The following is a 27,594-nucleotide window of genomic DNA, read 5'->3' as shown; positions in this document are numbered from 1 at the left end:
CAGCCCCTCGCCCCTCGGAGGACGCACCCCGTTTTCGCGCAGCTGGGACGGCCGCTGTCAGCGCGCTGATCAGAGCCCCCAGAAGGGCACAGGCAAGGTCCAGAGTAAATATGAAGTCACTTCGTAAAATATAAACAAACAAACACACAAACCGAGCCGGGGTGCTACTAAGCTTTCACTTGTCAACAAGTTCTCGCAGCCCAAGAAGTCTGGGACAGACCCCCAAAGGGAGAATGCCCCCAAAGAAAGGGAAGAGAGAATAAATGTTTTAAAGCTCACACGGAGCCTTGCACGCCCCTCCCTTTCCCCCTTCCCCCACCACCGCGGAGCAGAGCGTCTCCGGACAGAATGACAGACAGACCGACCAATACTCCGCAGGCTGCCCTTGCCAGCCACGGTCCGAGGAGGGGTGGGACCGGGGGAGGGTCCCGAGTCCTCGCCGGCTGCGCGACCCCTGCCACTTATCCACCCTCGGCTCTAAAAGACAGTGTTGGCCGCAGAGCCTGGAGAGATGCGCGGCCCGCTCGTCTACCGGCGGAGACCACAGACCAGGTATCGACAGCCGGCGGGCTCGCACCCCAGCCCCCAAGGCCGCCACTCCACGGGGTCCCGCGCGGGGTCCCGGTCTGGCTCCTCCGCCCGCCACCGCGACCCCGGCAGGCTTGCCCGCTCTCGATCGTCCTCTCCTCGGCTCACTTTTCCCGTATTGCTCCCCCAACCGGCAAAACTTTCTATTTCCCCAAACACAGGAGCGCGCCCGCGCGCGTGCACACACACACACACATACACACACAAACACACACACACACACACACACTGACGTCTTTTGCGCATTTCCTGCATTAGAGGGAGGGAGACTCGCTCGCACACCGACGGAGGGAGAAGAGACCGAGGGGGAGAGCGGGCGGGCGGGCGGGCGGCGAGCGAGCGGCAGCCGAGAGCTGGGACGCGGGGAGCGCGGCAGGCGGGCGCCGGCGCCCGGGAGGTGGGGCCGCGCGGAGTCGCAGTCCCGTCCCCGCCGCCGCGCTGCGCACCGCTCGGTGCCGGCCTGCGCCCCAAGCCTTAGCGACGGCCACCCCGACTCCCGAGCCCGCGCGGATGTGAGATTCCCGACTCCTGGCGCCTCCCGATCGCCGACTGCGGCGCGGCGCGGCTTCGCCCAGGAGGAGGCGGCCGGGCTGGCCGTGTGGCTTGTGGATTTTTAAAAATTTGGCTCCGAGGAGGACCATTTCCTCTCGACATGCATCCCTCCGGATAGACTGCACATCCCTTGGTCCATCCCCCGCCCCGCGCGGTCAGAGGCAGGCGCTGGGTGTGCGAAGAGGATCCGGGTTGAAATCTGCGCCCCCGGTTCTCGTCCCCGCCCCGTCTCACCGCCCCCTCCCCCTCCCGGAGTCGAAATTTCCCGGGGATTATGTTTCGGAAAGGTAGGTAAGCGCCGGGCGCGGCGCCCGCTTCCCCGCAGCCCGGACCCAGTGAGGCGGCGAGGCGACGACACAGCCCCCGCGGCTTGCAACGGAGCCAGCACCTCATCTCCTCTTCTGGAGGTGCTGCTGTTGGGGGGGGGGAGAGACTTGCTCCAAACACGGACGTCCCCCAGCTCTCCCCCCCTCCCTGTTTTCCGTTAGGAACCCGGCGAGGAAATACATGCACTGGCTGAGAATCGCCTGCGCCAGGGCGCAACGCTACAAGGTGTAGGGAGAGTGTGCGGTGGGGCGAGAGGGGACCCAGGAGTCCCCGTGCTCGGAGCGCCGCGGCGTCGGTTCTTCGTTCCTGCCCTCGGGGCGGACGGAGTGACCCCGGCCCCCACTCCCCGCCCCGACCATGGTAGTGTTCAATGGCCTTCTTAAGATCAAAATCTGCGAGGCCGTGAGCTTGAAGCCCACAGCCTGGTCGCTGCGCCATGCGGTGGGACCCCGGCCGCAGACTTTCCTTCTCGACCCCTACATCGCCCTCAACGTGGACGATTCGCGCATCGGCCAAACGGCCACCAAGCAGAAGACCAACAGCCCGGCCTGGCACGACGAGTTCGTCACCGATGTGTGTAACGGGCGCAAGATCGAGCTGGCCGTCTTCCACGATGCCCCCATCGGCTACGACGACTTCGTGGCCAACTGCACCATCCAGTTTGAGGAGCTGCTGCAGAACGGGAGCCGCCACTTCGAGGACTGGGTGAGTTGGGCGCCTCCTGGTCCAGGAGCCCGGCTCTGGGGTTCCGGGGGAAGACTCTTGGCCTTGGCTTTGGTCGTTGGGCGCGGGGTCTTAGTGCCCTCTGAGGTGTGTGTGTGTATGTCTCAATTACCTTGGGGAAGCACACTCCACTTCGTAGTTGGGAAGAAGTAGGCATTGGGGCGAGGAAGAAGAGACTTGGAAAGAGGGTACGGCCCTCTGCCCCCTCCAGACAGCGGGTGCTACAGGGAGCTCGCAAGCTGGGAGCCCCGAGCCGCCGATGCTGAAGGCTGGCCGAGAACCCGGCGCCTTCCGCAGGCGCGCGGTGGGCTGGCTGTGTGTGATTGTGTGCGTGGGGGTTCCTCCGTCCTTGGAGAGGCACGTGGAGCCCTAGACTGAAGGCTTCGTGCACGTCCTGGCTTTGTCCTGCGTAGCCTGAGGGACTGTTTTCTCTTTCCCTCCGGGAGGAAGCTAGCTTGTTTCTATTCTGTTGCCTGGCAGTTAGCTCATCTTCTGACATACGGGGAGAAAAATGTCTTCTCCTCTAGTCCCCTCCAGGGTCCCAGAAACATCGGCCCAGCTGGTTTTGCCCAATGCATTGCCTATCCATCCGGAACGAGTGTTGTATTCTACAAATGGTTCTGCTAGTGAGTAATTGGAAGTCAATGCTTTGAATCCGACTTCAAGTTATATCGTTTCCCTGTTTTGATTTTCAAGACACTGTGCAATGAGATACTAAGTCTGAGACTGAGTTAATTGATTACATCGTCAAAATATTAGGGACTTGGAAACAGGCCTTGTGCACATACTATAAGCCAAATGCATTAAACCTTGGCATTTGGAGAAGCAGGGAGAAGCAACCTTGCTTTAGCTCTTTTTTTAGAGGGAAGGTGTTCAATAAGGAAATGTATTTCTTTATTTTCAGATTTGTTACATGTTTCCACCGAGAGCAGGTGTGGCTCTGGGTATATATGTTTTCAGGGTTCTTTGGTCTACCCAAAAAGAGAGATATCTGATCCTCATGGAGAGATGTTTAACTATTGAAAATGAATAACTTCATGATTGTCCTATGGTCAAAGGTTGCACACGAATCACCTTGGCATGTTGCCTTACATATATATACATATACAAATACATATATGTACACCCATATGTATACATATATAAATGTATATATATTTTAAGGATATGGAATTTTAGGGGGAAATAGGAAAAAGCCTCTTCCCTTTATGCTCACAGCTGTGATGTAGTCTGCCCGAAACCATGGTTACGGGGCTTACAGGGAAGCTCCAACAAACCACACCAAGTACAGCCCTAGAAGATTGTGGCTTACACTTTGGGAAGCAGGCAAACCTTTATGGAATCCCAAAGAACACAGTGCTATTCCATTCCATTCCAGCTCACCAATGGCCCTTGCCACTGCCTCCCTCCCACCACTGGCGTTCCCATGCATTCCCCCTTTCCTCTCCACACTGGCCTCCAGTCCTTTCACTCATGAAAGCGATGCATGTCTGAGGGGGAGCTGAAGGTATAACTAATTTCAAAGCCAGATCTTAACACCGAAAACCTGTGGTTTTCAAGTTGTTGTTGTTGTTAGAACGGGAAGGGGAAGAAAAAGCTATGACTCTGGTAGTGAGGAGATGGGGCCTTTTGCCGTGTATTCAGATGAAGGAGTTGGACAGTGAGGCAGAGAGCAGGTAGGGTGAACAGCAGGTCTGCTTTTATCCACATGCAGATGCTGGTTGGAGGGAAAGGTGTCTGAGTGTCTCTGATGATGCTTTGCTGGGGCCCACCCAAATCTTGGGCACATTGGGGCACCATCCCCACTTCGGAGCACGTCCAGTGAAGTGTGCATTGGGCACTAGTCTTGTTTGGCTATCATTCTCTAAGGTACTCAAATTCACGTTGAACTTGGCCCTAGACCAGATCATCTAGTGCACAGGCAAATTTCACAGACAAGGACGTTGAGTCCCAGAGCAGCTAAGTGGGTACCTGAGGTCATGTGACAAGCAAAGGTGGCAGAGTTGGAAGGAGGGACCACACCTCCTATTGCTCACGGCTCGCCCGGTGGAGAACGGGCCCCTCTGGCCTCCCAGTCTAATTCTCCTTGCAGAGTCATGTGCTGTGTCCCTGATGTTTTTATTGTACATGATAATTTAAACTGCTTTCAAAATCACTGTCTCTTTTGCCTTATAACAAGTGTGAATTAGGTATGACAGGTATTGGATAGATTCAAAAACTTGAGATACAGAAAGGCCAAAGTCACAGGATGAATCAAGTAGTGGAGCTTGTTCTGTTTGCCCATTTGTGGTCGTTTCCACGAGGATTCTTTGGCCACTCTGGTTCTTCCAGACTGAGGGTGAGGATGCAGCAGCAGAGGTGACTGGCCCTTGGAAACAGACAAGTTGCAACTGGGATGGCTAAGGTCACCTTTCCCATCCCCGTCGGCCAGGGGACACCCACAGAATCACACCTTTGGGTAGAATTTCCTAGGCTCTGGCTTCTGTGCTCTTCACCTGACAGTGATAAAGAGATGTGGCTGAGAAATCTGACCTGGAGTAAGGAGATGCAGAGGGCATGCAACAGCCGCTTCTCTCATTGCTGTGGAACATTTCATTCAGCTACATGATGAATTCCCACGTAGTCACTGAGTTCTGGTTTTGTGCTCGGATCCAACCAGGGACGTTTAGCTCTCTGGGTAATCCAGGAGTAAAAGAGACCATGGGTTACTCTCAGGAGGCTCGGTTTCACTAGGGAAATGAATAGATCCATATAGACACTTAAGTAGCAATTATGTTATAAATGAGTGGTACCTTAAGTATGTTACAGGAGTTCCAAAAGGGAGTGTGCTGGGATGGCTGGAAGAATCTGGAGGTTCCTGGAAGGAGGCATGAATTGGGTGTGAAATGATGGGTAACATTTAAAGAGATATTTATAAGAGGAGACAGTGTTCCATGGGCACGGACACTCTGGAATAAAGGCAGAGGATGCCTGTGGTCAGAGACACATGGCTGAAACTGAGGGTGCCTGTCAGAAAGGACAAAGGCAAATTTGAAGTTTCCCAAATTTAAGACTTTTATCTGAGTGCTGCCTGTACTATTACATATTTACTTAATATTTTTAAACATTGATGCTTTTATTTCCCACTGAAGCCCCAGTATTCATGAAATCACAGGTTTGGATATTGTAGTTACAATTTTTCTTCATTTATATTAACATAAACATTGGGCCTCTAAAAGAAAAAGAAAAGTTTATCTCCGGTGCCTCTTAAAATCATTAGTGCCACGGGGGCCACCCTCTGGAAACACTGGAGTGGGAGAAAGTTTAGAAAACTGAGGTGGATTCTAGAATGTTTAAAACCAGGATGAGATCATTATTCTCCAGACCATGAGAGATGTATCAGTTATGATGACAAAAAGGATTGCTTTAAAGAAAGCTTATTACAGAGAGAGGGGAAGATTTCATTTGTACTTGAAGCAGAATCCCATTAAATACTATTGCCATAGCTTGTTTCCCAAGAACTAGATAATGACGCTACTCAGACTTTGGTGTGCAGAAGAATCACTGGTTGAGGGGCTTAAAAATATAGGTTCTCCTGCCCCACCTTCAGAGCTTTTCATTCTGTAATTTAGGACGAGTGCTAGGAATACTCATTTTTAACAAGATGTCCTGGAGATTCTGACCAGACCATACCTTAAGAAACACTGAATTAGAATAGAAATTGTGGGCAGGAGAAGTCTCCAGATAATTAATGTACCAAGACTTTGTACGTAGAAATGTCCTGAGATTTTTGAATGGACTTTTATCATTCCTAAAGCAAGATTTATAAGCAGGATTGGGTAGACTAGAAGTATTGGGGTTCCCGTGAGAACCAGAGGCTGAATGAATGCTGGCTGGAGCAGCGCTTGCATTTAGGACAGATGATGGGGGAGCAGGGGGATGGCAGAGAGGGTGGGTGGAGCGTGCCGCTACAGCTGGCTGGTCCTGTCACACTCTGGAGTTTGCTCTTTGTCACCCCAGTAGTCTATATCCTTAGCCTCAGTTCTCTCCTGTTCTCCCCTTCCTGCCTCTGAAGATATCTTTGGTTGGTGTCACTCCCGTTCTTCATCCTGTGGAAGAGGCACTCATAACAGTGCTAATGACAGAAAGTCATTGTCTGAGAGGTGGTTCGGCAGAGCACCTAAGGGCAGAGCGCTGGAGCCTGGCTGCTTGGGCTTGAATCTCACCTCTACCACCGACTACTTTCGAGACCTTTAGGGAGTGATTTAACCTGTTTCTGTTTCTTCTTCTGTAAAAAGTGGGGATAGTACAAGTCCCTACCTCTAATGAAACGGGCTTGTCGTGGGGATAGAAGGAACACATGAAGTGCATAAGCCAATGCCTGGCCCTCAGTCAGGGCTCTGTGAATGTTTAACAACTATAGCTATCATTGTTATGTCCCCCTAAACCTACCATGGGGCTGGCCCTTGAGAGGGTTCTTTCCTGAGTTGATTATTATACAGGACCTAAGGAAGCCAGTTTTTCTTAGCCTCCAAAGTATTTTTCATTCGGGGAGTCTCATTTGGCAAGGAATCGGACTCTAGTGTTTCTGTTTCATTTTTCCAAAGTAGCGCGTTGACAGGGCTTCTCAAAATTATCCCACCCTGCTGACCCTGGGGGATAGGCCGATGCCCCTTTTGGAGAGGTTAGGCTTGGGGGGCTGGCGTTCCCCCTGGGCCCCAAAGCCCTTGGGGAGAGTCTTACAATGCAAAAGCCAAACAGAGGGGCCTAGTGGTTCAGATGGTGGTGCCCTGGGCAGAGCCTGAGGACACGTGTTCCAGGGAAACTACCCTAGCTGAGTGTTCTGCTGGTGGCCTGAGCACATGTTGATATACGCTGCCTAAAAGCCCATCTCCTCTGTCTTCAGGACTCTGGTCAGGCAATCTTTCGGAGGATTTCTGAAAACTTCTATTATCATTTAAATAGAGTGAGGTGGGATGGTCTGGAAAGGGGCGCCGAAGCCCTGGGAAGGGTCCACACCCACTTTGTGGGCACCTATGCCTTGAATTCGTCCCCCAGCACCTGAGGTTCCAGATCTCTCCCTGCTCTACTTCCTACCGACTCATATAGTACTTACCATCTAATTAAATATTGCTCCCCATGGTACATAATTACTTATTTAACAACTACCCTAAGAGTTGATTCTTGACCCAGTGCTATCATAGAGAGCTGCTTGACTTTGTGTGCCCGAAGTTAAAGGGCCTCGAGCCTCATGGGCTGTCAGGGCTTGCCTGTCTGTCCTGTTCCTCTTTCTCTGTGTCTTTGACCAGCAGCAGATCTGGTGAATATTTAAGACCATCAGCTCCCTAGCTCCTCAGTGGGCCCCTCACCCTGAATCTGTGAGCTCGAACTTCAGGATGCCTGGACCAGTCACTAGTTGTGTGTCTTTGGGTACGTGACTTAGGCTCTTTAAGTCTGTTTCTTTGTTTGTAAAATGGGAATATAATAGTTCTTACCTCTTAGGGTTGCTGTGAGAAATAAGGGAATCTATGTAAAGTTCTTAGCAAGGGGCCAGGCTACAGTACATTCTAACAATTTTTATTAATATTTGAAGGGTTATGTGCGTGTATTTATAGTTTTAGAATCTTAAATCAGAACATATTGTCCAGTGAAAGATATTTTTCTCTTTGATTTGTGAATGTATTTATATGAGAAGTCTCACATTGTCTAAAAATAAAGTTGATTTAGTTACACTTAACAATTGCCTTTTTGGAAATATTAGAATTACTTGAAATGAGATTGTTTTGGGAAGTCTAGAACTGTGACCACTGGAGTCAAAGGTTAATTATTTATTGAAGCATATGAGTAATTGGAAATAGGAATATTTGGGAGCTGCTGTTTCGGTTTTGCTGTACCCATTTCATCTAGTTTCATGGGTTTAAATACATTCTCAGTGCTGTTGACTCTAAATTCCTAATTCCAGCCCATACCTGCTCTTGAGCCTCAGAACTCATATATGCGACTGCCTTCTTGTCATGGCCATATGATGGTATAAAGGGCATCTCAAACTCAATTATGTCCCAACCTGATGTCCCCCCTCCCCAGTTTAAGCATCTCGTAGTTTTCCCCATCTCAAGAAATGGCAACTCCATCCTTCCAATTGCCCAGGCCATTCTTGACGCCTCTCATTCTCATGCACCCCGCCCTGTATGCAGTCCCTCAGCAACATCTCTTGTCTCTGCCTTCAAAATATGTCCCAAATCTGATCAGCTTTCCATACCTCTGCCGACGCCACTCTGGCCCAAGTCCAAGTCATCTCATGCCTGGATTATTTCAACAGCCTCCTAAGTGGTACCCCCTGCCCCAGCTTCATCAGATCATGTCACTCTGCTCACAGACCTCTCAGGGTAAAAACCCTTATCACCATCTGTAAGACCACCATGGTCAGGCCTCCTGTTATGACCTCTCTGACCCCATGGCCCAGTACTCCTTACCGTTCTGTCCTCTCCCAGTCATATTGACCCACTTGACACCCTTACACTTACTCACTATGTTCCTGCCTCAGTCTTTGCACCTGCTATTCCATCTTTCTAGAGCATTCCTTCCTCAGATACCCTCATGGTTCAAGTCTTTACTCAACTGTTACATTCTCAGTAAGGCCTTTTCTGACAATCCTGTCTAAAATTTTACTCTTCTCCTTGAAACTTTATATGCTCCTTTCCTGCTTTATTTTTGCTTTTTAGCTCTTATCTATCCTATATATTATATAGTTTTCTTATTTGTCTTCATCTCTAGCACCAGAACAGAGGTTCAATAAATGTGGAGGTTTTTGTTCACTGCTCTATTCTTGGTACTCAAAACAATTCCTGGCACACTGTTGCATTAAAGAATGAATTTAGTCAAACAAAGATGTATTCCCCTAGCACCCTCTGTGGTCTAGCACTGTGGTAGATACTGGGGGCTTGATAAAACAAAAGTGGTGTATGGTATCATTCCTGCCTCTGAGGAGTAGGAAGTATAGTTGGGAAGACCAGTAAGATAAGCAGTTGAGTGAATTCCTTAAACGATCTTTCTGTATGGTTGAAAGAAGTAAGGAGAAGGCAGAAGAAAAGGATATTTTATTTTATAAAACTCTATGGGATCCTTGAAGATGTTTTTATGAGAGAATGCTGTATTATTTCCATGAGGCAATTTGCACCAAGCTGAAGCAACTCCATCAAGTCTGAGGTTTCTTTATTTTTTATTTTTTTCCAGCCTACTGAGATATAATTGACAAATAAAAATTATATACATTTAGGGTGTACAGTGTGATGATTTACTATACATATACATTGTAAAAAATTATATATGTGTATATATATACACAGACAGACATATATATATATATTCTTTTTCAGATTCTTTTCCATTACAGGTTATTACAAGATACTGAATATTATTTCCTGTGCTATACAGCAGGTCCTTGTCAAACCGTTTTTAAGGGTGGAAGCTGTCACAAAAAAATAAGGGTTCCAAAAAGTATGGAGTTTCCTCAAAAAACTAAAAATAGAGTTGCCATATGATCCAGCAATCCCACTCCTGGGCATATATCTGGACAAAACTATAATTCAAAAAGATACATGCACCCCTATGTTCATAGCAGCACTGTTCGCAATAGCCAAGACATGGAAACAACCTAAATGTCCATTGGCAGATGAATGGATAAAGAAGATGTGGTACATATATATAACGGAGTACTACAGACATAAAAAGAGAGTGAAATAATGCCATTTGCAGCAACATGGATGGAACTAGAGATTATCATAGTAAGTGAAGTAAGTCAGACAGAGAAAGACAAATACCATGTGATATCACTTATATGTGGAATCTAAAATATGACACAAAAGAACTTATCTATGAAACAGAAACAGACTCACAGACATAGAGAACAGACTTGTGGTTGCCAAGGGGGAGGGGAGGTGGGAGAGGCATGGATTGGGAGTTTGGGATTAGTAGATACAAACTACTATATATAGAATGGATAAACAACAAGGTTCTACTATATAGCACAGGGAACTATATTCAATATCCTGTGATAAACCATAATGGAAAAGAATATGAAAAAGAATGTATATATATGTATAACTGAGTCACTTCGCTGTACAGCAGAAATTAACGCAACATTGTAAATCAACTATACTTCAATAAAATAAATTTAAAATAAAAAAAAATAAAGGCTACAAATGCTGTATAACCATTACGGAGCAAAATGATTGTCTGAGGTTTCTAAAAGAGGGAACTGTATACCCTGTGGGTGCTCAGGGCCCATGCTAGGTGCTGTGATAGGGGGAGAAGGAAAAGGCCCACTTGTCTTCCCTTTGCAGAGTTTAAAACCAAGTTTAAATTCTCATAAGGGCTTTAGATACAACACCCTTTGTAATTGGCAGCAACAAGAAGTGAAATTTTACATTCCAGCACCTGAACTCACAGAGCTCATTGAAGCACACGCAGACAAAGCTTCCAGGGGTTTCACTTAGTTGAAAAGAACTCTGGAGCAGGCCTGCAGTATTTTACATAAATAAACGCTACACTTGGCAAAACATTATATTTCTCTTCAAGTCCCTTCGGGTATATATGGGCTTGTTAAGTAATTACAATCTATTATAATGCTAATTAGCAGGCTGCACCTATTTGAAATCTAATTTTCTGGCAGAAACCATGCAAAGTGGGCAAAACTCTGCACTGTGCTGGGAGAACGGGAAGGACAGGGACGGACTGTTGTCCTTGTACCTCGCCGACCTCTAAACAGAATGGAAACTCCAGACAGAATAAGATTGTGCTCTGTAGTATCTATTGCCTGGGAGGAGGAAGGGCACAAGCCTGTCACCAGATCCAGGTTAAGGAATGAGGACCTCCCCCCCATCCCCCGTCCTGTTCCCCTCTACCTCACCTTGAAGTCTCAGAGAGTTAGTTTTGAAGCTAGTGAAAAGTCACTTTCATTTGCCAGCAAGGAATAAACTCATTGAGCTACTGACCCAGCTTCAAGGTGTAATCAATCAGGTTCAAGAAGGGTTTAGCAGGTGCATCTATGATTAATTATTGACGAAAAAATTGACTTGGAGTTTGCTTATGTCCTTCTTGAATAGATTTGTTTGTTTTCTTCAGACTAGAGCATCTCTTGGTGCCCATTGTCTTTCTGCAGCCAGATGTAAGCATCTTGTTTTCTTTTTTAAAATAAATTCTGTGTTTATTTATATATTAGGGAAAAAAAGACTTTTTTTTTTACGGCAATCATGGAGTCACAGAAAAATTGAGAAGAGATACAGAGATTTCCCATACACCCCCTATGTACGCATATGCCCCCTCATTATCAGCATCTCCCACCAGAGAGGTACATTTGTTACAACTGATGAACCTATACCATAATCAAAATCACTCACTGTCCATAGTTTACCTTAGGGTTCGCTCTTGGTGTTGTACATTCTGTGTTTGGACAGATGTGTAATATATATCCATCATGATAGTATTATATGAAGCAGTTTCACTGCCCTAAAAATTCTCAGATGTAAGCATCTTGTGAGCAGACGTGTCTTCAACGCCAATCAGAGTATGAGCCACTCAGAAGGTGCATGTAACCTACTCACTCATCCGTGGGTTGAGTAAAAGGTTGCCTCTTTGGAGTCTGTCTTGTAGAATCTCAAACAGGCAGCACTCTTTCATCAGACTAACTTAGCTTCTGCCCCTCTTAGAAATTCATCATCCAGTACAGTGCTGAAAAGAAGGATGGTGGAACCCACAAAAGATTCTAACCAGTGGACAAAGAGGAGTCTTCCTTCATTGTTCCAGCCATCCTTTCAGCCATTTAGTGAATATTCATTGAATACCTTATATGCCAGGCACCATGCTAGAAGCTGGTCCCCGATCTCATGGAGTGTATAGTCTAGTAGGAGACACAATATTAATCAAGGAATAACACAAATGTCCTGGTATGTAAAATTACAGCTAAGAAGGAGAGCTCTTCACAAAACTTTCAGAGCCTGGGGACACCTAGACCTCACCTCTTCAGGGTTGGATTGGCTAATACCTTTTTCTTTCCCTGAAAAATTTGTTGAATGGTGAGTCAGGTGACTTCTATTACCAAGTGGCATTGGACCTTAAATTCCACATCTGTGAAAGCAGGAGTTTGCATAGTCTAGAGGCTTAGTAAGGCCTGTGTGAACAATGATCCTGACTTGGCTGTCTGCATTTGGGGCCTTGACTGTGCTCAACCTAGCACTTGATAGTATTTTATCTTTATTGTTCTCCATGTAGCTAAGTCTTGTCTCTCCTGAGAAACTTCCAGCTTCTGCCTTTTCCCCTCCTCATCCTTCTTTGTTGTTGTGATCAAAATCACAAAGGTATTTTTGAAAGCTCACTTCTTCGCCTAGTGTTCAAGGCCCACAAAAATACATTTATTTTTAAAATGGAGTCCTCTCTCTGTATCCTTGAGCCATTCAAAGAATATGCTAAAAACAAACAAACAAGCAAGCAGAATTTCTAGAATACAGGGTCTGTGAATCCATCTCTCTACCTTCCAGACTGATGATTACCTAAAATGTTTTGGGCAGCTGATCGAATCATCAATCAGCCAGCAAGAATGGAGCATGTGATCGACCAGTATTTGCCAGCATATCTTTCAAAGTATAGGAGCCTTGTAATATTTTCAGGTTGCTGTGATCAAAGAGTTTGGGAAATGTTACAGAGTCAAATGCACATTAGTATATTAAAGACTCCAAGATCGCCTGTAGCAAAGGGACTTGTATAACTCTGTATGTAACCACTTATTTCCAAAATTATTTTGTCATAGAATGCTCTTATTTGTTAAAAATTATTAGCACTATAGAGCTAGTGTTTTGTGCACATATTTTGCAAAATATTATAATTAGAAAAAAGAAGGAATGGACTTTCCTCAAGTGGGTCACTTGGGGATTCAAAGGTAACACCCTTTTATGAAAGTGAACTTGAGGAACTGTGGGATTTCACAGGAGGGGGGGATTACTGTGGGTTCTGATAGTTGGCAGAGGCTTCTTGGTAAGATCTGGAGCCAGTCCTTATAGAAAATGGAATCTGAATAGACAGGGAAGGGAGCCTCTAAGTTGAAAGGAGAGCATAAAGAATATTGGACTGGCAGTTTCTAGCATTTTGGGTTATGAGGGCAGTCAGGAAATCAGTGAGATTAAAGTAAGAATGCATTCCAAAAATAATTGCTTCAGTAAAAAAATACACAAAAAAACCACCAAGGAATAAGATATCCAAAGAAAGGGAACAGTGAGTAGCATGGGGTATTCATTCATTAATCTATCCATCCATCTAGCCGGCCAGCCAACTAGCCAGCCAGCCATTCAACAAATATGTATTGAATACTTTCTATGTTCTAGGAATTTTGCTCAGAGCACAGTGTTGAACAAAATCACTCATGATATATTGAACTCTTTATTAGCAAGGAAATCTATCCTGAGGGCTAACCTCAATCTCTCATCCTGTATTTCCAGTTAATTTTCCTTTGTTTATTTCTTGATAGGCCTAATAGAGATGGAGAAAAGCTTTGTAGCATCCTTCATGTAATTGAGTGGTGACTTGTCCAAATTCATGAACATAAAAAAAATTGTGTGTGGGCTTTGGAGTCAGTCCATCCTGGGTTGAATTCTGGTTTATCAGTTTTGGCCGCATGATCTTGGGCAAATTATTTAACTTATATCTGTACCAGTCTCTTATCTATAAAGGGGAATAATAGCTGTCTTGTAGAGTTATTGTAATATTAGATGAGAAATGTAAAAGTGCCCAGCTTCTAGCAAGTTTTTAAAAAAATGGTAGTTAATTATTATTGGGAAATATCTGCAATTAATATTTATTACTAGATACAGGTAAAATTGTGCTTTGTCTGAAGATTTTGTTCAGTAATTCCCAGCTAAGGAGTCTTAAGCAAAACCTTTTTCAGTCCCTACTTCCCTCCCTCCCTGAAATGAGCTAGCAACAGGAATTCAGGGTTTGCTAATTCCAAGTGTGCAGAACTAGAATCCCACACTTAACTCTTCTTAGGTGACCCCTTGGGGTGGGAGGTACAGGGAACATAGATGACCTGCCCTTGGGCTCTCTTTGGTCCTGATGGACAGACCTTCCCAACAAATTGCTCCCTCTTGCCTTTTTAAAAAGCAGAGACAGTGTTGCATTTTGACCTGAACAACACCTGCATCAGTTTGTGGGCCTAATGTGGTAACTGAGGTTTGAGGGTTTTTTAACAGCCCAGTTTGCTGTGGTCCAGGTGTATGTCCCATTTCTCTGGGCCAAAGCATCTGACTTCATTTCCCTATTATGCATGTCTTCTGTAAGCCCAGCCTCTGATGCAGTGCATGCCGATCGCTCTGTTTTCCTAGCCCAAATGCCGGCAGCACCCAAAGCCACTCCATTTAGAGAGTAGGACTTTGCTTTTGACCCAGGCACTGGAATTGCTAAGGAGTACCAAGAGTTGAAGAATAGCCAGTCTTTTGAAAAGATTACTGTGTGCTCATAAGGAACTATACATTTACTTGTTAATTTTCTGTTGAGACCCTTGGTCTTTCAGCTCAGATTTCATTTTAGATAATTTATATTGAAATAACAAAAATAAGTGTGGCAGATAGCTCATCTGCCCTTCTTTATGGGTCAGTTCTCAGAAACTGCCTTTTCTTCTCTTCAGTCATAAAAGTCCTTTTCTTCCTTCAAATCCTTCTTCAGACTTCACCCAGGAGCAGCAGGTCTGGTTCTTTTGTAGCTTTATGACTTCGTGAAAATTCACTTAACATCCTCAAACTTTGGTTTCCTAGTTTATGAAAAGCGTTAGTACTATTTTTCATTTTAGAGAAGACTATCTCATTTAAGTTACAGGTGCCTGAGTACTAATTCAGGACGACAGCTTTAGGACTGGTTTTCGTATCTTTATTAGTCTGGTTCTCCGGAATCCAGAGGATTTGTGCAAGAGTTGTATGGTAGCACTAAATCCCCTTTCTGGGTGCTTAGAACCAAGGATAGTCTCCCCCCACCCCAGGAGCTTATAGGATAGAGTCCAGCCCCATCATCCTGCCAGACATTCAGGACCCTGCGTGGCTCGCCCCCTTGCCCGTTTAGCGGATCCCGCATCTTCTGAGCTGGGAACCTCCTCCACGAGGGCTTGTTTCTGTCCTCTGTGCCCAGTGTTTCCTTGTGCTCTGATGCCCCATGTCCATCTTCCTGGGATATTCCTGCCACCCAACCAAGTCTCGTCCTTTTTGGGCCATCATTCCTAGAACTCTTCAGGCTACTGCTCTTTTGGCCTTTGGAATCCTGGTGAGGTTTCCCATCTGTGCCCTCCATTTACAAGTATTGCTGTCTGGTGTTGACGACCCCATACCCTCTGTCTCTGTTCTCTCACAGAGGCAGCAAAGGTCTCTGAGAGGAAAAACTCGTGCCATTTTGTGCTAACACTTGGCATATTGCCTTGAACATAATAGATACTTGCTGGGCCAAAAAATTTTAACGTTAAATACAGTAAGATTTACCTAAAAAAAGATGTCCTTTAGATGTTTGTTCTGGGGTGTTCTCCTTCCTTCTATGACAGAAAAGAATGTCATATTTTAAAAATTACACACATACACACATCTGTATGTGCTTTAAAAAAGAAAAAGGCAAGAGAGACTGCTGATACATGGGGACGATTTTTATCTTTTACTTTTACTTCAGCATTTTTTAAAAAATTAATAAACTTTATTTCCTAGAGCAGTTTTAGGTTTACAGAAAAAATTGAACAGGCAGTACAGAGAGTCTCATAAACTCCCTCTGTCCCCCCCACCCCAGGTTTCCCCTATTATTTTATATATATTTTGACTTGAAAAAAAGCAGGGGAAAGATGCAACACAGCCACTGCGAATTGAGGCAGGTGGTGTCATGGTTAAATGCAGAGGCTTTGCATTAGAGGGAGGTGGGTTCTAATCCTGGTTGTACCACGGAACCAGCTGTGTGACCTTTTGACAAACTGGGTAACCACTCTGAGCCTTCATTTCTTCATCTGTAAAACAAGGTCAGTAATATCTACCTATTACTATTGTGTTGTTTGGAATAAATAATATAATGCATAGAAAGTGCTTAGAAAAGTGCTTGTCACATGATAATCACTTTAAAATGTTAGCTATTATTATTATTATTCTAATTCTATTGTAAAAAATAAATTGTAGATTATGTGGTTTGGGACTTACGACGTCAGAGTCCATTTGGTTTGATTTTGTATGTCGGAGGGTGACTTGGGCTTGGGGGTTGCTTTTTGTCTGAGGGCCGTGTCTCTGATAGATTGTAGTTCGTGTTGTAATAAGTGACATAGGAAATGACTGTGGTTTGCCGAGCTTGTATTTGCTGTCTGCATCAGGCATTTATAGACCAGCATACATTCACAGAGTGCTGTGTTCACAGTGGCTTGTTTATTCTTTATCAACTCAGCTCCGCTGCTAATGAGCTGTGTGATCTTGGGGAAGAAATGTAACCTCTCTGATCTTCGGTTTCCTCTACTGTAAAATAAGAATAGTCGTATTGGCTCTGCCTACCTCATGGGGTTGAAAGACTCATTTACTATACCTCTGAAAAATGAAATATGCCACACACATGTTAAGCAGCGATGATGAACCACTTTGGGATTTGGGGGAGGGGTGTGGCATTTTCATGTGAAGTTTACAGATGGGAAAATTGAGGATAGAGGTTGTCCCCTGGCAGGGACTAGAGTGGATCTTATCTCCCCAAAGTCCCTGATAAATCTGAGCGGTGAGCAGCATTTGGGTTTCTGAGCCAAACAGTCTGCCTTACCCTCACATTGTTAGGGCTGAGGATTTAAAATTGATCTGCGGGCTTTGTTTCTAGGAAACTGGCGTCTTAGAAGCCCACCCCCACAAGCAAGAGAACATGTCTCTTTCTCTTTGCTTCCTTATCCCTTCTTGGCTCTTTAAATTTTTGTCTTTATCACGGCTTATCATATGACTGGGCACAGACAACCGAACGCCAACTATTTTAAGGGGAAAAGGGGAGGAAGACAGATAAGACAGTGATTCAGAAACGAGCAGGAAAGTGGAGTCATGTGGTCGTCCCCTGTGGGTGGGATGTACAGCAGTTTTTGAGACTGAGAAGGCCTCCTGAGTGCCTGGAGAGTAAATTAGGCCTGTCGTGAATGTGTTTTAAAGCCCTTCCCTGTGCTGGGAGAGATTCAGGACCCAGATGGAGCACACGATCCACAAGTCATGCCCTCCTGCCCTGCTCTGTGCCTGGGGCGTGCTAGGTGCAGTGGAGGCTCCAAAGGAGAGGCCTTGGCGCCTGCCCCCTGGGAATAGGAAAGGGCAAAGCGATGCCCACTTGAAAAGACCGCTCACATCAGTTTCAGAGTGAGAGGAAACTGGGTCTTGTCCTAACCTATTGGTGAAGGTATAAATTAGTGAAGCCTATTTTTAGAGAGCAGCCTGGCCGGTAGTATCTGTAAAAACCAAAATGTATATAATCAAGATATAATCCAGATAATGTTTATAATTAATTCCATTGTTAGTTATCAATCATATGGATACGTTACACCGATACTATTTGAGATCCAAACCATCGCTTGTCCCTGATGGCTGAAGGGGTGGCCCTGTGGCTGCCCACATACCGTTAAGACTGCCATGTGGCTTCTCTGATGGAATTGGGATTTTAGGCAAGTGAGCATCATTTAACCCTTTCAAATTTAAGTCGATTAAGAACTTTCAGAACTTTTGTCTATTTTTTTGTAGGAGGATCTGTTTTTCTTTTTGATGGGGAAAGACATGAGAAAAGAGAATAAGGGTACATCTTGTTGAGTTTTTCAAACCATGGGTCAGGGCCCATCCATTGAGGTCATGAGATCAATTAGGTAGCTCTCAAACAGCGATATTAAATATGGAAATAGAATAGAACAATGTCAAAATGACCAGAATGCATCACAGGCAGTAAGCGTAAATGTTACTTTAGAAAACTTCTGCTTCAGTTTTATGTGAGTATTATTTATATGATGATCTTAATTCTCACTGTGGGTCCCAGTAAAAATTTTTAAAAATTTGAGAAACATTGGCGTAGAACACAATTTCTAATTTAACAGGCTTTTGATGAGTACCAGTAAGAGGGAGATAAGAAAGGAAAGAAGATAGGGTTCCCTGCATTCAATAAGCTTCCAATTGGACCTCCCTGGTGGCGCAGTGGTTAAGAATCCACCTGCCAATGCAGGGGACAAGGGTTGGATCCCTGGTCGGGGAAGATCCCACATGCCGCGGGGCAACTAAGCCCGTGCGCCACAACTACTGAGCCTGCGTGCCACAACTACTGAAGCCTGTGCACCCTAGAGCCCACGTGCCACAACTACTGAGCCCGCATGCTGCAGCTACTGAAGCCCGGGAGCCTAGAGCCCGTGCTCCGCAGCAAGAGAAGCCACCACAATGAGAAACTCACGCACTGCAACGAAGACCCAACACAGCCAAAAAAAAAAAAAAAGTAAGCTTCCAATTTCCTCACCCCCAAAATTCCATAAAGGTGGTGGCTTTTGAAGAATGGGTGGGATAGACTGCTTCTGGAAAACCTGCCTGAGTCTTCCTTAGTGAACAAGTTCACAACAATGTAGGATGCAAAAGTGACCTGATGAACTGAAATACCTTATGTTCTCCAAGAGCCCCCATCTCCTGACACCCCTGCAAATGGCATTCAGTATCAGATAGTGGTGCATCAGGGTTCATGTGTTGAACTATCCGAAGTTCAAGGTTAGAGAGCTCAGTTTGTGCCCTGTGATGTGTGGTGGGTTTCTCTAGCACTAGCTACACTTCAGCCAGCACAGGATAGTTTTGCACTTTTTCATCAGGAATGTGGTGTCTTTGGAAAATAATGTGTTTTGACCTCACCCCTCATGGCACTGCACAAGGTTAATACATTTATTCAAAAACCTGTACTGTTTCTCTTGATTTTCCCATCAAACTTGTATGGTAGTAAATAGATGTTCTCCCTCTTAATTTGACATTTGAGGACAACAAGACCCAGGGAAGTTGAATGATGAATTGGAGGCTGGGGCAGATGAATGAGGACCTGGGTCTCTTGGTTTTTAGGATGAGGCTATTTACTGCACAGGTAGAGGTATATAGTCTCCCAAACACACTGACCTAGGGGACCCAGGGCCTGGCCCAGAAGGTATTGATATCAATACCATTATACATTTAATACCTTTATATATTTGTACATTTAAGCTGTATTCAAAAGGCATTCAGATGAATCAAAATTCCTTCCTACTTTTCTCTTTCCCTCCTCTTGCTTCTCTCTCTCTCTCTCTCTCTCTCTTTCTCTTAGGAATGATTAGATGGAGGAAAGGTCCATGGAACATTTTCCCAACAGCTGAAATTATGCAAAAACTGCTATTTAATAGGAGATATTCACTTAACCCTTACGTATAGATGGAAAACTCAAAGAGCTCAGAACGTAGGTGATTTGATCAAAGTAAAAACTCCAGTAGAGACAGAGAAAATATGAGAAATCAGGTTTCCTCATTCCTATCAAGGTGATTGTATAGCTATACCACATTGGATCCAACCATCATCCACCTACCAGGCTTCCATCATCCATCATTTTCCATCCATCCCATTTATTGGTCATAAGTTAATGCCAATACCATGTGTCTAGAACTTTTAGTAAGGGAGGTTGATTTATTTATTTATCTTTTCAGTTTACTCTTCAGCTATTGACAGGGGCAGATGATCAGACCACCTTTGGGCTGACAAAAGTTGAAACTTGCCTGTTTGACGAGATGACCATTTGCCTCTCTCTCTGGGGTTGGTCTTTACATGTCAAGGGGATGGTAAAAACCGTGATGAGGGGTAATTTAAAAAAAATAAGTTCGCTTTTTCTTCCCCCGACTTCCAGAATTCTCTAGAGTGTCAGGATGCATTGATTTTGTAATTCAGCCTACTGTACTGACAAGATCCTTCCTTTCAAGTTGGAGTTCCCAAAATGTGTTCTGCAGAATAAAAGAAGTTAATAGATCATATACATTCAAAAAAGGAATGCTGTGTCAAGTAGATTTGGCAAACAATGGATTAAATAAAGCAAAGAACTTACTGTAGGACTTTTCAGAGCCTTCAATATGCTGATTTCCGTTAGTCTTCAGGATGGCAATTGAGTGAATAGTGTTCCCAAACTCATCTGGCCATACAACACTGTTTTGGGGACAGTCCTTATATATCTTGAAGTAGTATCATTTAGGAAGTACTATCTGAGAATCTGGCCTCTACCATATAAAGCAAATACTACATATTTGGGACTGTTGACCAAGGGAGACTGATGTGGTGAGCAGGAAGGGATCATTATTAGTTTTTGTTAATCTTTTAATCATTAAGTCTAAACCTTTGTTTTTAAAAATAGGATCCCAAGTGTTGTTTATAGGCCTCTGACCCTAAAGGGAGAGAAGCTGAGGCTGGACAGTTGTTTTTATATGAAAAAAGGAGTGCAAATAGGGCTCTTATTAGTAGGATTTTCTACATGATATTCTAGTAGTTCATCCTTGTTCTGTCTTTAGCCAGTGACATTATAAAGCAGTCGCCAAGCTAATATTATGGTTCCTGAGATCATTCATGTAGAATTACATGGGCTGAGGTCAGAAGCCCATGGTTCCTCCTCCTTCCTGACTCAGGTCAGGCTGAATAGTATCCAAGTGCAATTTAACTCTTGCTCCTTCTCTTCAGAAATCACTTGTTACTGGGTTATTGCTTCCAATCAACTCTATTGTGGAGGCATGTTTCAATATTTCATTTCCTTGTGTTTATTAGAAAAGATTGGGGGAAAGCTACATGCAAAGATCTGAGTGTGATCGTGGGAGCTGACCTGCAGTTAAAAAAGTGAGGGAGGCAAAGATTGATTTCAGGTTTTCATGTCTTTGAGGGCCCCTCCTAGCCTGGGGCCCAGTCAGGGTTCCTGGGTTCCTCTTGGCTGATAAACTCATTTACATTGGGGTGTCCACACATAATGAGTTATACAGGCTGGAGAGGGAGCAATCCTTCACCCAGAGGGCGATATCTCTACCTCTGGAGTTTTCAGATGTCAGTGATAGGTGAAGATGAGCTTTTTTGGCTGAGAGGAAGCTTTCAAACCAGGTACTGTCCTGTGACCAGGCTATTACTGAGACTATGTCAAGGGCTAGGGTCTCCACATAAACCTTCAGCAGTGGGTCAGGACCCAACTCACCTATGCTGAGTGGACATATTTCTAGATTACCTCGCATTGAAATGCTTGTCTCCCTCGTCCGTGAGGGATTAGTGCTTTTCCACTTTAAAGGAAAAACAGGCCATAAATTACTGCGGAATTTTATGGCACTGTCCAAAGCACAGATTGGAAGCCAAGGAAAAACAAAACTCCAGCTTCTTTATGGAAAGTCAAATGTAAAAGAGAGATTGCTTCCTGAAAAGAGGGAGGCACTGCCTAGGGGGAGTGGAGGGATAAGGGACTTGAACTTAGTCTGTAGAAACCCATCTTCTGGTGCCCCTGAGGATTTTATGAGCACTCTGGGCCTCAAACTGATGAACTTGAAGGCAAAGGGAAGCAGGTGGTTGAACTGATTGGAAAGTAGGCGAGAAAAGTGATTATTTTTGGTAGCAAGATTTTTGTGTTTGGATTATGCCTGCTGTAGATCCAGTATCTTAATTTACATTCGCCTCAGCAAGGCAAAGAATTCCCCAGGTCATTCATACACCTGATTCCAATTCAAGGCTTGTTAAATGTTGGAGAAGGAAAGGAAGGGGTGGTGTGGAAGTTTCTGAGGCTGGCTGACCAGGGAGAAAGCAGACAGATCCTGGGGGCTGGACTTCGTCATAAATTACAGACGAACAGAACACTCTAGAACATTGTATGTTGCAAAACAAAGTAGAACCAGCACAAGAAAGCACTTTGTACGCATACGTGAAGCAGTCTCCTTTCTAGAAAATGTTTCCTCAAACTAGGAAGATCCAGCAAGCCCTGTATCATCTGAACCCAAGCCTTCAACTCTTTTCAGCTGTCCTTTTCTGACAGTGGATACACATGATGCTGTAAGTCTTTGCTTTCATGCCTTTATCCCATCTCAGGAGCAGTGGGGGGGATTGTGACCGTATGGGGGGAGTAGATACAGTCATTTCACTGTCATTTCTTGTTTCAGAATTGGAGTGAATCTGAATGAATCATAACAGTTGCATTTAATATATTCTCCTGGGTATTGGCTAATTTTAAACCGGTCAGACGAGTTTTAAGGTCCATGTGGTTTGGGGAAATTCAGTGGTGCATTTCCTCGTTTGGTCACCCCTTATTTCCCTCCAACTTTGTTCCTTTTCAGCAAGCTGGTCTACCTGGCATGGTTATCTTTGATCATCTGAGTAGGGAGGAGGGGAGACTGGGGAGGGGCTGGGCTGAAGGTCATGCAAGAAGCATTCAGGTCTCTGCTTGTTAGCCAGCACCGCTGGGAATTCCCAGGGGTCTTGGGGAGCTGGCCTTCAGCTTGCAGAGGGCCCCAGGTGAGAGGCCGCCATCCACCAGGAAGCTTCCAGCTAGCAGATGCGGGGCAGGGGAGGGGGCAAAACTCTGATCATGGAAATGAAAGTATCTCAGCATTTTGCTTCTTTTCCTCCAAGTCACTGCCTCCACTCCAGGCTCTGACATGAGCAGCTTTAGCCTCTCCACGTTGACTTTCTGCCTTGGCTCTATAATCATGGTGGTTAATGGATGCCAGGTGTGTTGGTGTTTTTTTTTTTTTTTTTGGAGAAGTTATTTACTACCGGAGTGGGGAGATCTTCTGGGTCATGGGAAGTTCAGGGAGCCCCAAGACAGCGTCACTGGATGGGATCATTACCAGAATCACCCGCAATCTCAGGATGTCTGCCACCACCTCCCCTTGCTTGTCTGCTGGATGTTCAGCCCTGTCGACGTTTCATAGCTCACCTGAGCAGATTCCCCCAGTAGCCTGTATTTTGATAATTGTTTGCCTCACAGGGCAAGCATTACAGTGATTGAAGTGTTGCTCTGTGAAGGAGATTTTTTTTTTTTTAATTAATTAATTAATTTATTTATGGCTGTGTTGGGTCTTCGTTTCTGTGCCAGGGCTTTCTCTAGTTGTGGCAGGTGGGGGCCACTCTTCATCGCGGTGCGCGGGCCTCTCACTATCGCGGCCTCTCTTGTTGCAGAGCACAGGCTCCAGACGCGCAGGCTCAGTAATTGTGGCTCATGGGCCCAGTTGCTCCGCGGCATGTGGGATCTTCCCAGACCAGGGTTCGAACCCGTGTCCCCTGCATTGGCAGGCAGATTCTCAACCACTGTGCCACCAGGGAAGCCCTGTGAAGGAGATTTTTAAAAACCAAAACAAGTGCAACAAAACCATTTAAAACATTTTAATAATTTCTTAAAGGATGCAGAGCACTTTCCTCGCTTAACACATGAAGTTCAGAATGACATCAATAAAGACTATATTTTTACATTAAGAGGAGAACTCAGTTCAAGGCTGGAGTGTAGGTAGAGAGAAGGATGGTTCTGCTTGAAGTAAATTGTGACCCACCCACCAAAGGAAAGCCAGGAAGTGGCGCCAGGGGGTGCAGATACCATAACCTTTTCATTCTCTACCGGACACACACATTGTTCCATTGTGATGAAAGATTTGTTGTAATGAAGAGGGTAGTGAAAAGCTCAGTCCAGGTTCTAGGGAGGTTTGGAGTAAAGGCAGCACACGCCCATCCTTCTGTGGTTAGTCACTGCTAGTTGCTGAAGGAGGGAGGTGTCAAGCATCTCCATTCTTTCCTTTGTTCTTCCTCATTTCTAGATCATTCACTCATTCATTCAACAAATCATTAGGGAGCCCCTGCCTTGTGCCAGGCATCAAGCCAGGCCCTAGGGTTATAACTAGGTCATGATAGATATATGCGCCCTGGCCTCAGAGGGCTTCCAGTCAGATTGGGGGACAGATAAGCAAATGGGCAATTACATAGTATGGAAGTGCTGTGATGTATGCCACTTAAAAGGGGCCTCGAACTAGGTTGTGGGGCAGGGGGAGGCTTTTGGGAGAAGATGACATTTAAGCAGAGACCTAAAATGAGAAACTAAAAACGTGACTGCAATGTGAAGCGGGGTGGTGGATGGGAGTGGGTTGGAGGTGTGGGCAAGAGTAAGATTTTTTTTGTCAGCTGGCCCCTCCCTCCCCCTCCCTCCCCCTCCCTCCCCCTCTCTTCCTGTCTCCCTCCCTCCCTTTCTCCCTCCTTCTCTCCCTTCTTTCCTTAAGAATTAATCCTTGGATCATGAGGAGCTACTCTTCGTGCATAGCAATTTGTGAGTTTGGGCTCTATTCTGGGGGTAACAGGGGAACCAGGGAAAGAGTTTTAAGCTGAGAAATAGCCAGACCAGATTTGAAATTTATCACCCTGGAGAATGGACCAGAGATAGATTTAAAAATTAGGGAACTGTGGTAGTTAGCCCGTTAGAGATGCTGGTGACCTGGAGTGGGAATTGGCAGGGCTGATAGTGTTTGGAGAAGGCAGAGCTGGTGGTGGATTGAACATGGGGATGAGGGTGGCTAGGATCTAGGATGAACCTCACGTTTCTGGCTTGAGCCATGGGGTGGCTCTGGGTGTTCTTTACTGAGATGGGTAATTCAGAGGAATGGGTGTCTTTGTGGGCGCTGGGGTCTTTGATGGCTGCTTTAGATCTGCTTTGGGGAATTTCATCTTGGAATAGATCAGGCTGTTTAAGGTAGTGAACATGAGGACAATTGAAAGGTGAATTAAGTGATAGAAAGTCTGCAGAGATAGTGGGAAGTGAGACGAGCATATCACCAGCTTTTCCTGCCCTCTTCTCTGCCCGCACAGCGTAAATGTCAACCTTATTTTACATGAGTCTGAAATATCCTTTAGGACCAAATCAACCAAGTTGGTGGTTCATCCACTGATCCAGGAGAAAAGCTTTGTTTCTTTGTTGTAACAAGGGAATTTTGACTTACCTGGCTTTTCTGCCTTCCTCATGTCTTTCTTTTTGGTTTTCTTGGATTATATGTCTATGTAAATACTTCATATTGAAATTTTGGGCTTTTCTGCTTAAACTTTTAATATTCTACCCATGTTCACATGCATTCAGAATATACAGTATAATTCTTTTGAATTATATAGTGCAAAATATTCTTAAAATGTCCTTTTTTTAAATTAAAAAAAATAAAAGAAACCAAAGTTAAGATTTAAAATTTTATTTTGGTATTTGTTACTAGTGTGATGTATAATTTTAGTGAAGGATCAGGTTTTAAAAATCTCTCCAATGTTGTTACATTCTGCAGATTGCAAATGTTTTGCAACAGCTCTTGCCAAATAAAAAATGCATGTGCTAGTTAAGGGCACCAATTGTTTCTAAACTTCTTTCTGATTTTAAGGGCACAGAGTAAGCTTGGGTAAATCAGAGTGTTAAAACAAGTATTAGGTGAGGAAATTTTATAGATGAGAAGTTAGAAGGCAAAAAAGTTTATATTAAGGGAAATTTGGAGGGAACTCTTCTTCCAAGATAATTAAATTATTTACCATCCAGAAATTTCTCCTGGAATTATCTGGAAACTTTTTTCATTTCTCTGAGTGTAAGCTGAGGCTCGGTGGACTCAGATTTCACAAATACAATGTATTTTTAAATTCCAGAAGTCATGCATCTGCGGGCATTTGTGAAACTTGGTGCAAATAAAATGAAGAGATACATATTTCAATTGTTTCTGCTTTATTCTCCTTCCATTGTCTCATTATCAGCAAGATTCATCCTTGATGAAGCCTAGACAAGTGGAAAGTTTCTCATTTTGAAGTTTAGTTGTTTTTTAATTGGTCACGCCAAAGAAAGGCTTACATTGATTTTGAAAGACAAAACATGTCATTGTTTTTTTCACTCATGCCCAACTCCTACATGGCTGACTGGATATTGTTCAAATTTTCCAAAAGAAAAAAAAAAAAGAAAGAAACACCCTTATTTTGGGTCAGAAGCCAGTCATGGAAAATTTCATCCCAAAAGGATAATTTTTCATAAATATGTAAGCAGCAAATGGCAATGTGACTACAATAGACTCTGCCCCTGAACTTCCATAGAAAATCTCATGCTGTAAATACTCAACTTCAGGCACACATATTAGGTCCAAAAGGAAAACACAGTACTGGAAGCCTAATTATGCATTTCCACTGGAACTGAGACTTCTTCTGAGACCTGTAGTGGGGTAGGCACAGGCCCCAACTTCGTTTTTATTCCACATTCATTCATTCATTCATTTTTATAGCATGTCTACTATGCAAAAGGTGGTTTTGCTAGGGAAAACTCTGCCCTCAGCATTTGCAATCCAGTTTGGAAAATAAAGTGCACATATATTAAAATCTAAGTCCATTTGTAATAAGTGCCAAGGATGTGATAGAGACAGGAAGTACTGTAGATCTAAGAAGGTCAAGCTCATGGGTATACGGGCTCTAATAGTTGGGGAAGTCCTCCTAGGAGAAGTGTAACTTGAGTGATAGGTTGAAAGATGGGGTGGATTGAGGCACATGTGCGATACTTACACAACGAAGAGGGTGTGGAGAGCGTGTGATTGCGAAGAGCAGGGAGCCTGGCGCCTGCGGGTGTATGTGGCCCTCTGCTATGGGTTTGTTGATTGACCTGTGTAGACACTCTGCCCTTCTGTCATCTGGGTTCCTGCCAGCTGGGACAGAGAGGCTGGCTCAGCTCAGCCCTTCTGGGTCTTACCCGAGGACTATGCAACGTGAAGGTGAAGTCCTAATAGGGCAAAGGTCATGGGAAGTCTATTTTCCAAATCCAGGCTCTGCCTGTTTCCTGCAATTTTATTCCATGTTATTAGATCTGGGAAGAGGTTTAGCGTCTCTCGATGTTAATAGAGGATTTGAGAGAGAGTGTATACTGAGAGAGAGAGAGGCGAAGAGAATCAGAGATGAACAGGTGTGTGTTGGGATGAAGGGTGAGGGTACGGGTTTGAAGCTAACATTCACAGATGTGGTGCTGGCTGTCCTAGAAACAATAAAAGTCACCAGACAAATCATGAGGGGGTAGATTGGTATTGGGACTGTAAATTTCTAGAGGCTGTCAACTTTGTTGAGTTTAAATGGTGAGTGCTAGCCATCACAGGAGGCCTCACTGCAAGATTTGTTCTTTCCAAGTTAGGAGATTCTGGCGTGTTCAGGCTAATAGAATGGACTCTGCATACCCCTCTCTGCCCTCACTGGGAGGGAGAATGGAAAAAGAGGATCATGCTCCTGATATCCCAAATATGAGCTAATACACTGTAGGGATGCTCACCCCAGCCCTTTAGGCTCAAACCTGTTCCTTTGACTGATAGTTTTATGGTGCCCAGGGTTAAACATTAAAGTCATGCTGTTTATATGCTCAGGACATGGGGAGCCAAACTGGGAAAGTAAAATAAAGACAAGC

The 27,594-nt window shown here is 44.7% G+C and overlaps 1 protein-coding gene across 3 annotated transcripts in view; it reads left to right on the top strand.

Moving 5' to 3' along the window:
• Positions 1 to 905: 905 nt before the first annotated feature.
• The window catches only part of PRKCE (protein kinase C epsilon), a 596,864-nt gene continuing 570,175 nt past the window's right edge, over positions 906 to 27,594 (top strand). The window contains exons 1-2 of one of the 3 annotated variants that reach the window (XM_082358123.1): positions 906 to 1,427; positions 1,629 to 2,172. In XM_082358123.1, the coding sequence (XP_082214249.1) occupies positions 1,825 to 2,172 (348 nt within the window). In that variant the 5' untranslated portion in view covers positions 906 to 1,427; positions 1,629 to 1,824. Of the gene's footprint in view, positions 2,173 to 27,594 lie in introns of all 3 variants that reach the window. The other 2 variants (XM_082358125.1, XM_082358124.1) reach the window with 2 other exon arrangements.

Source organism: Balaenoptera borealis (assembly GCF_965194805.1).
Source record: "Balaenoptera borealis genome assembly, chromosome: 15".
NCBI lineage: Eukaryota > Metazoa > Chordata > Mammalia > Artiodactyla > Balaenopteridae > Balaenoptera > Balaenoptera borealis.
This window is presented reverse-complemented; position numbering and strand designations above follow the sequence as displayed.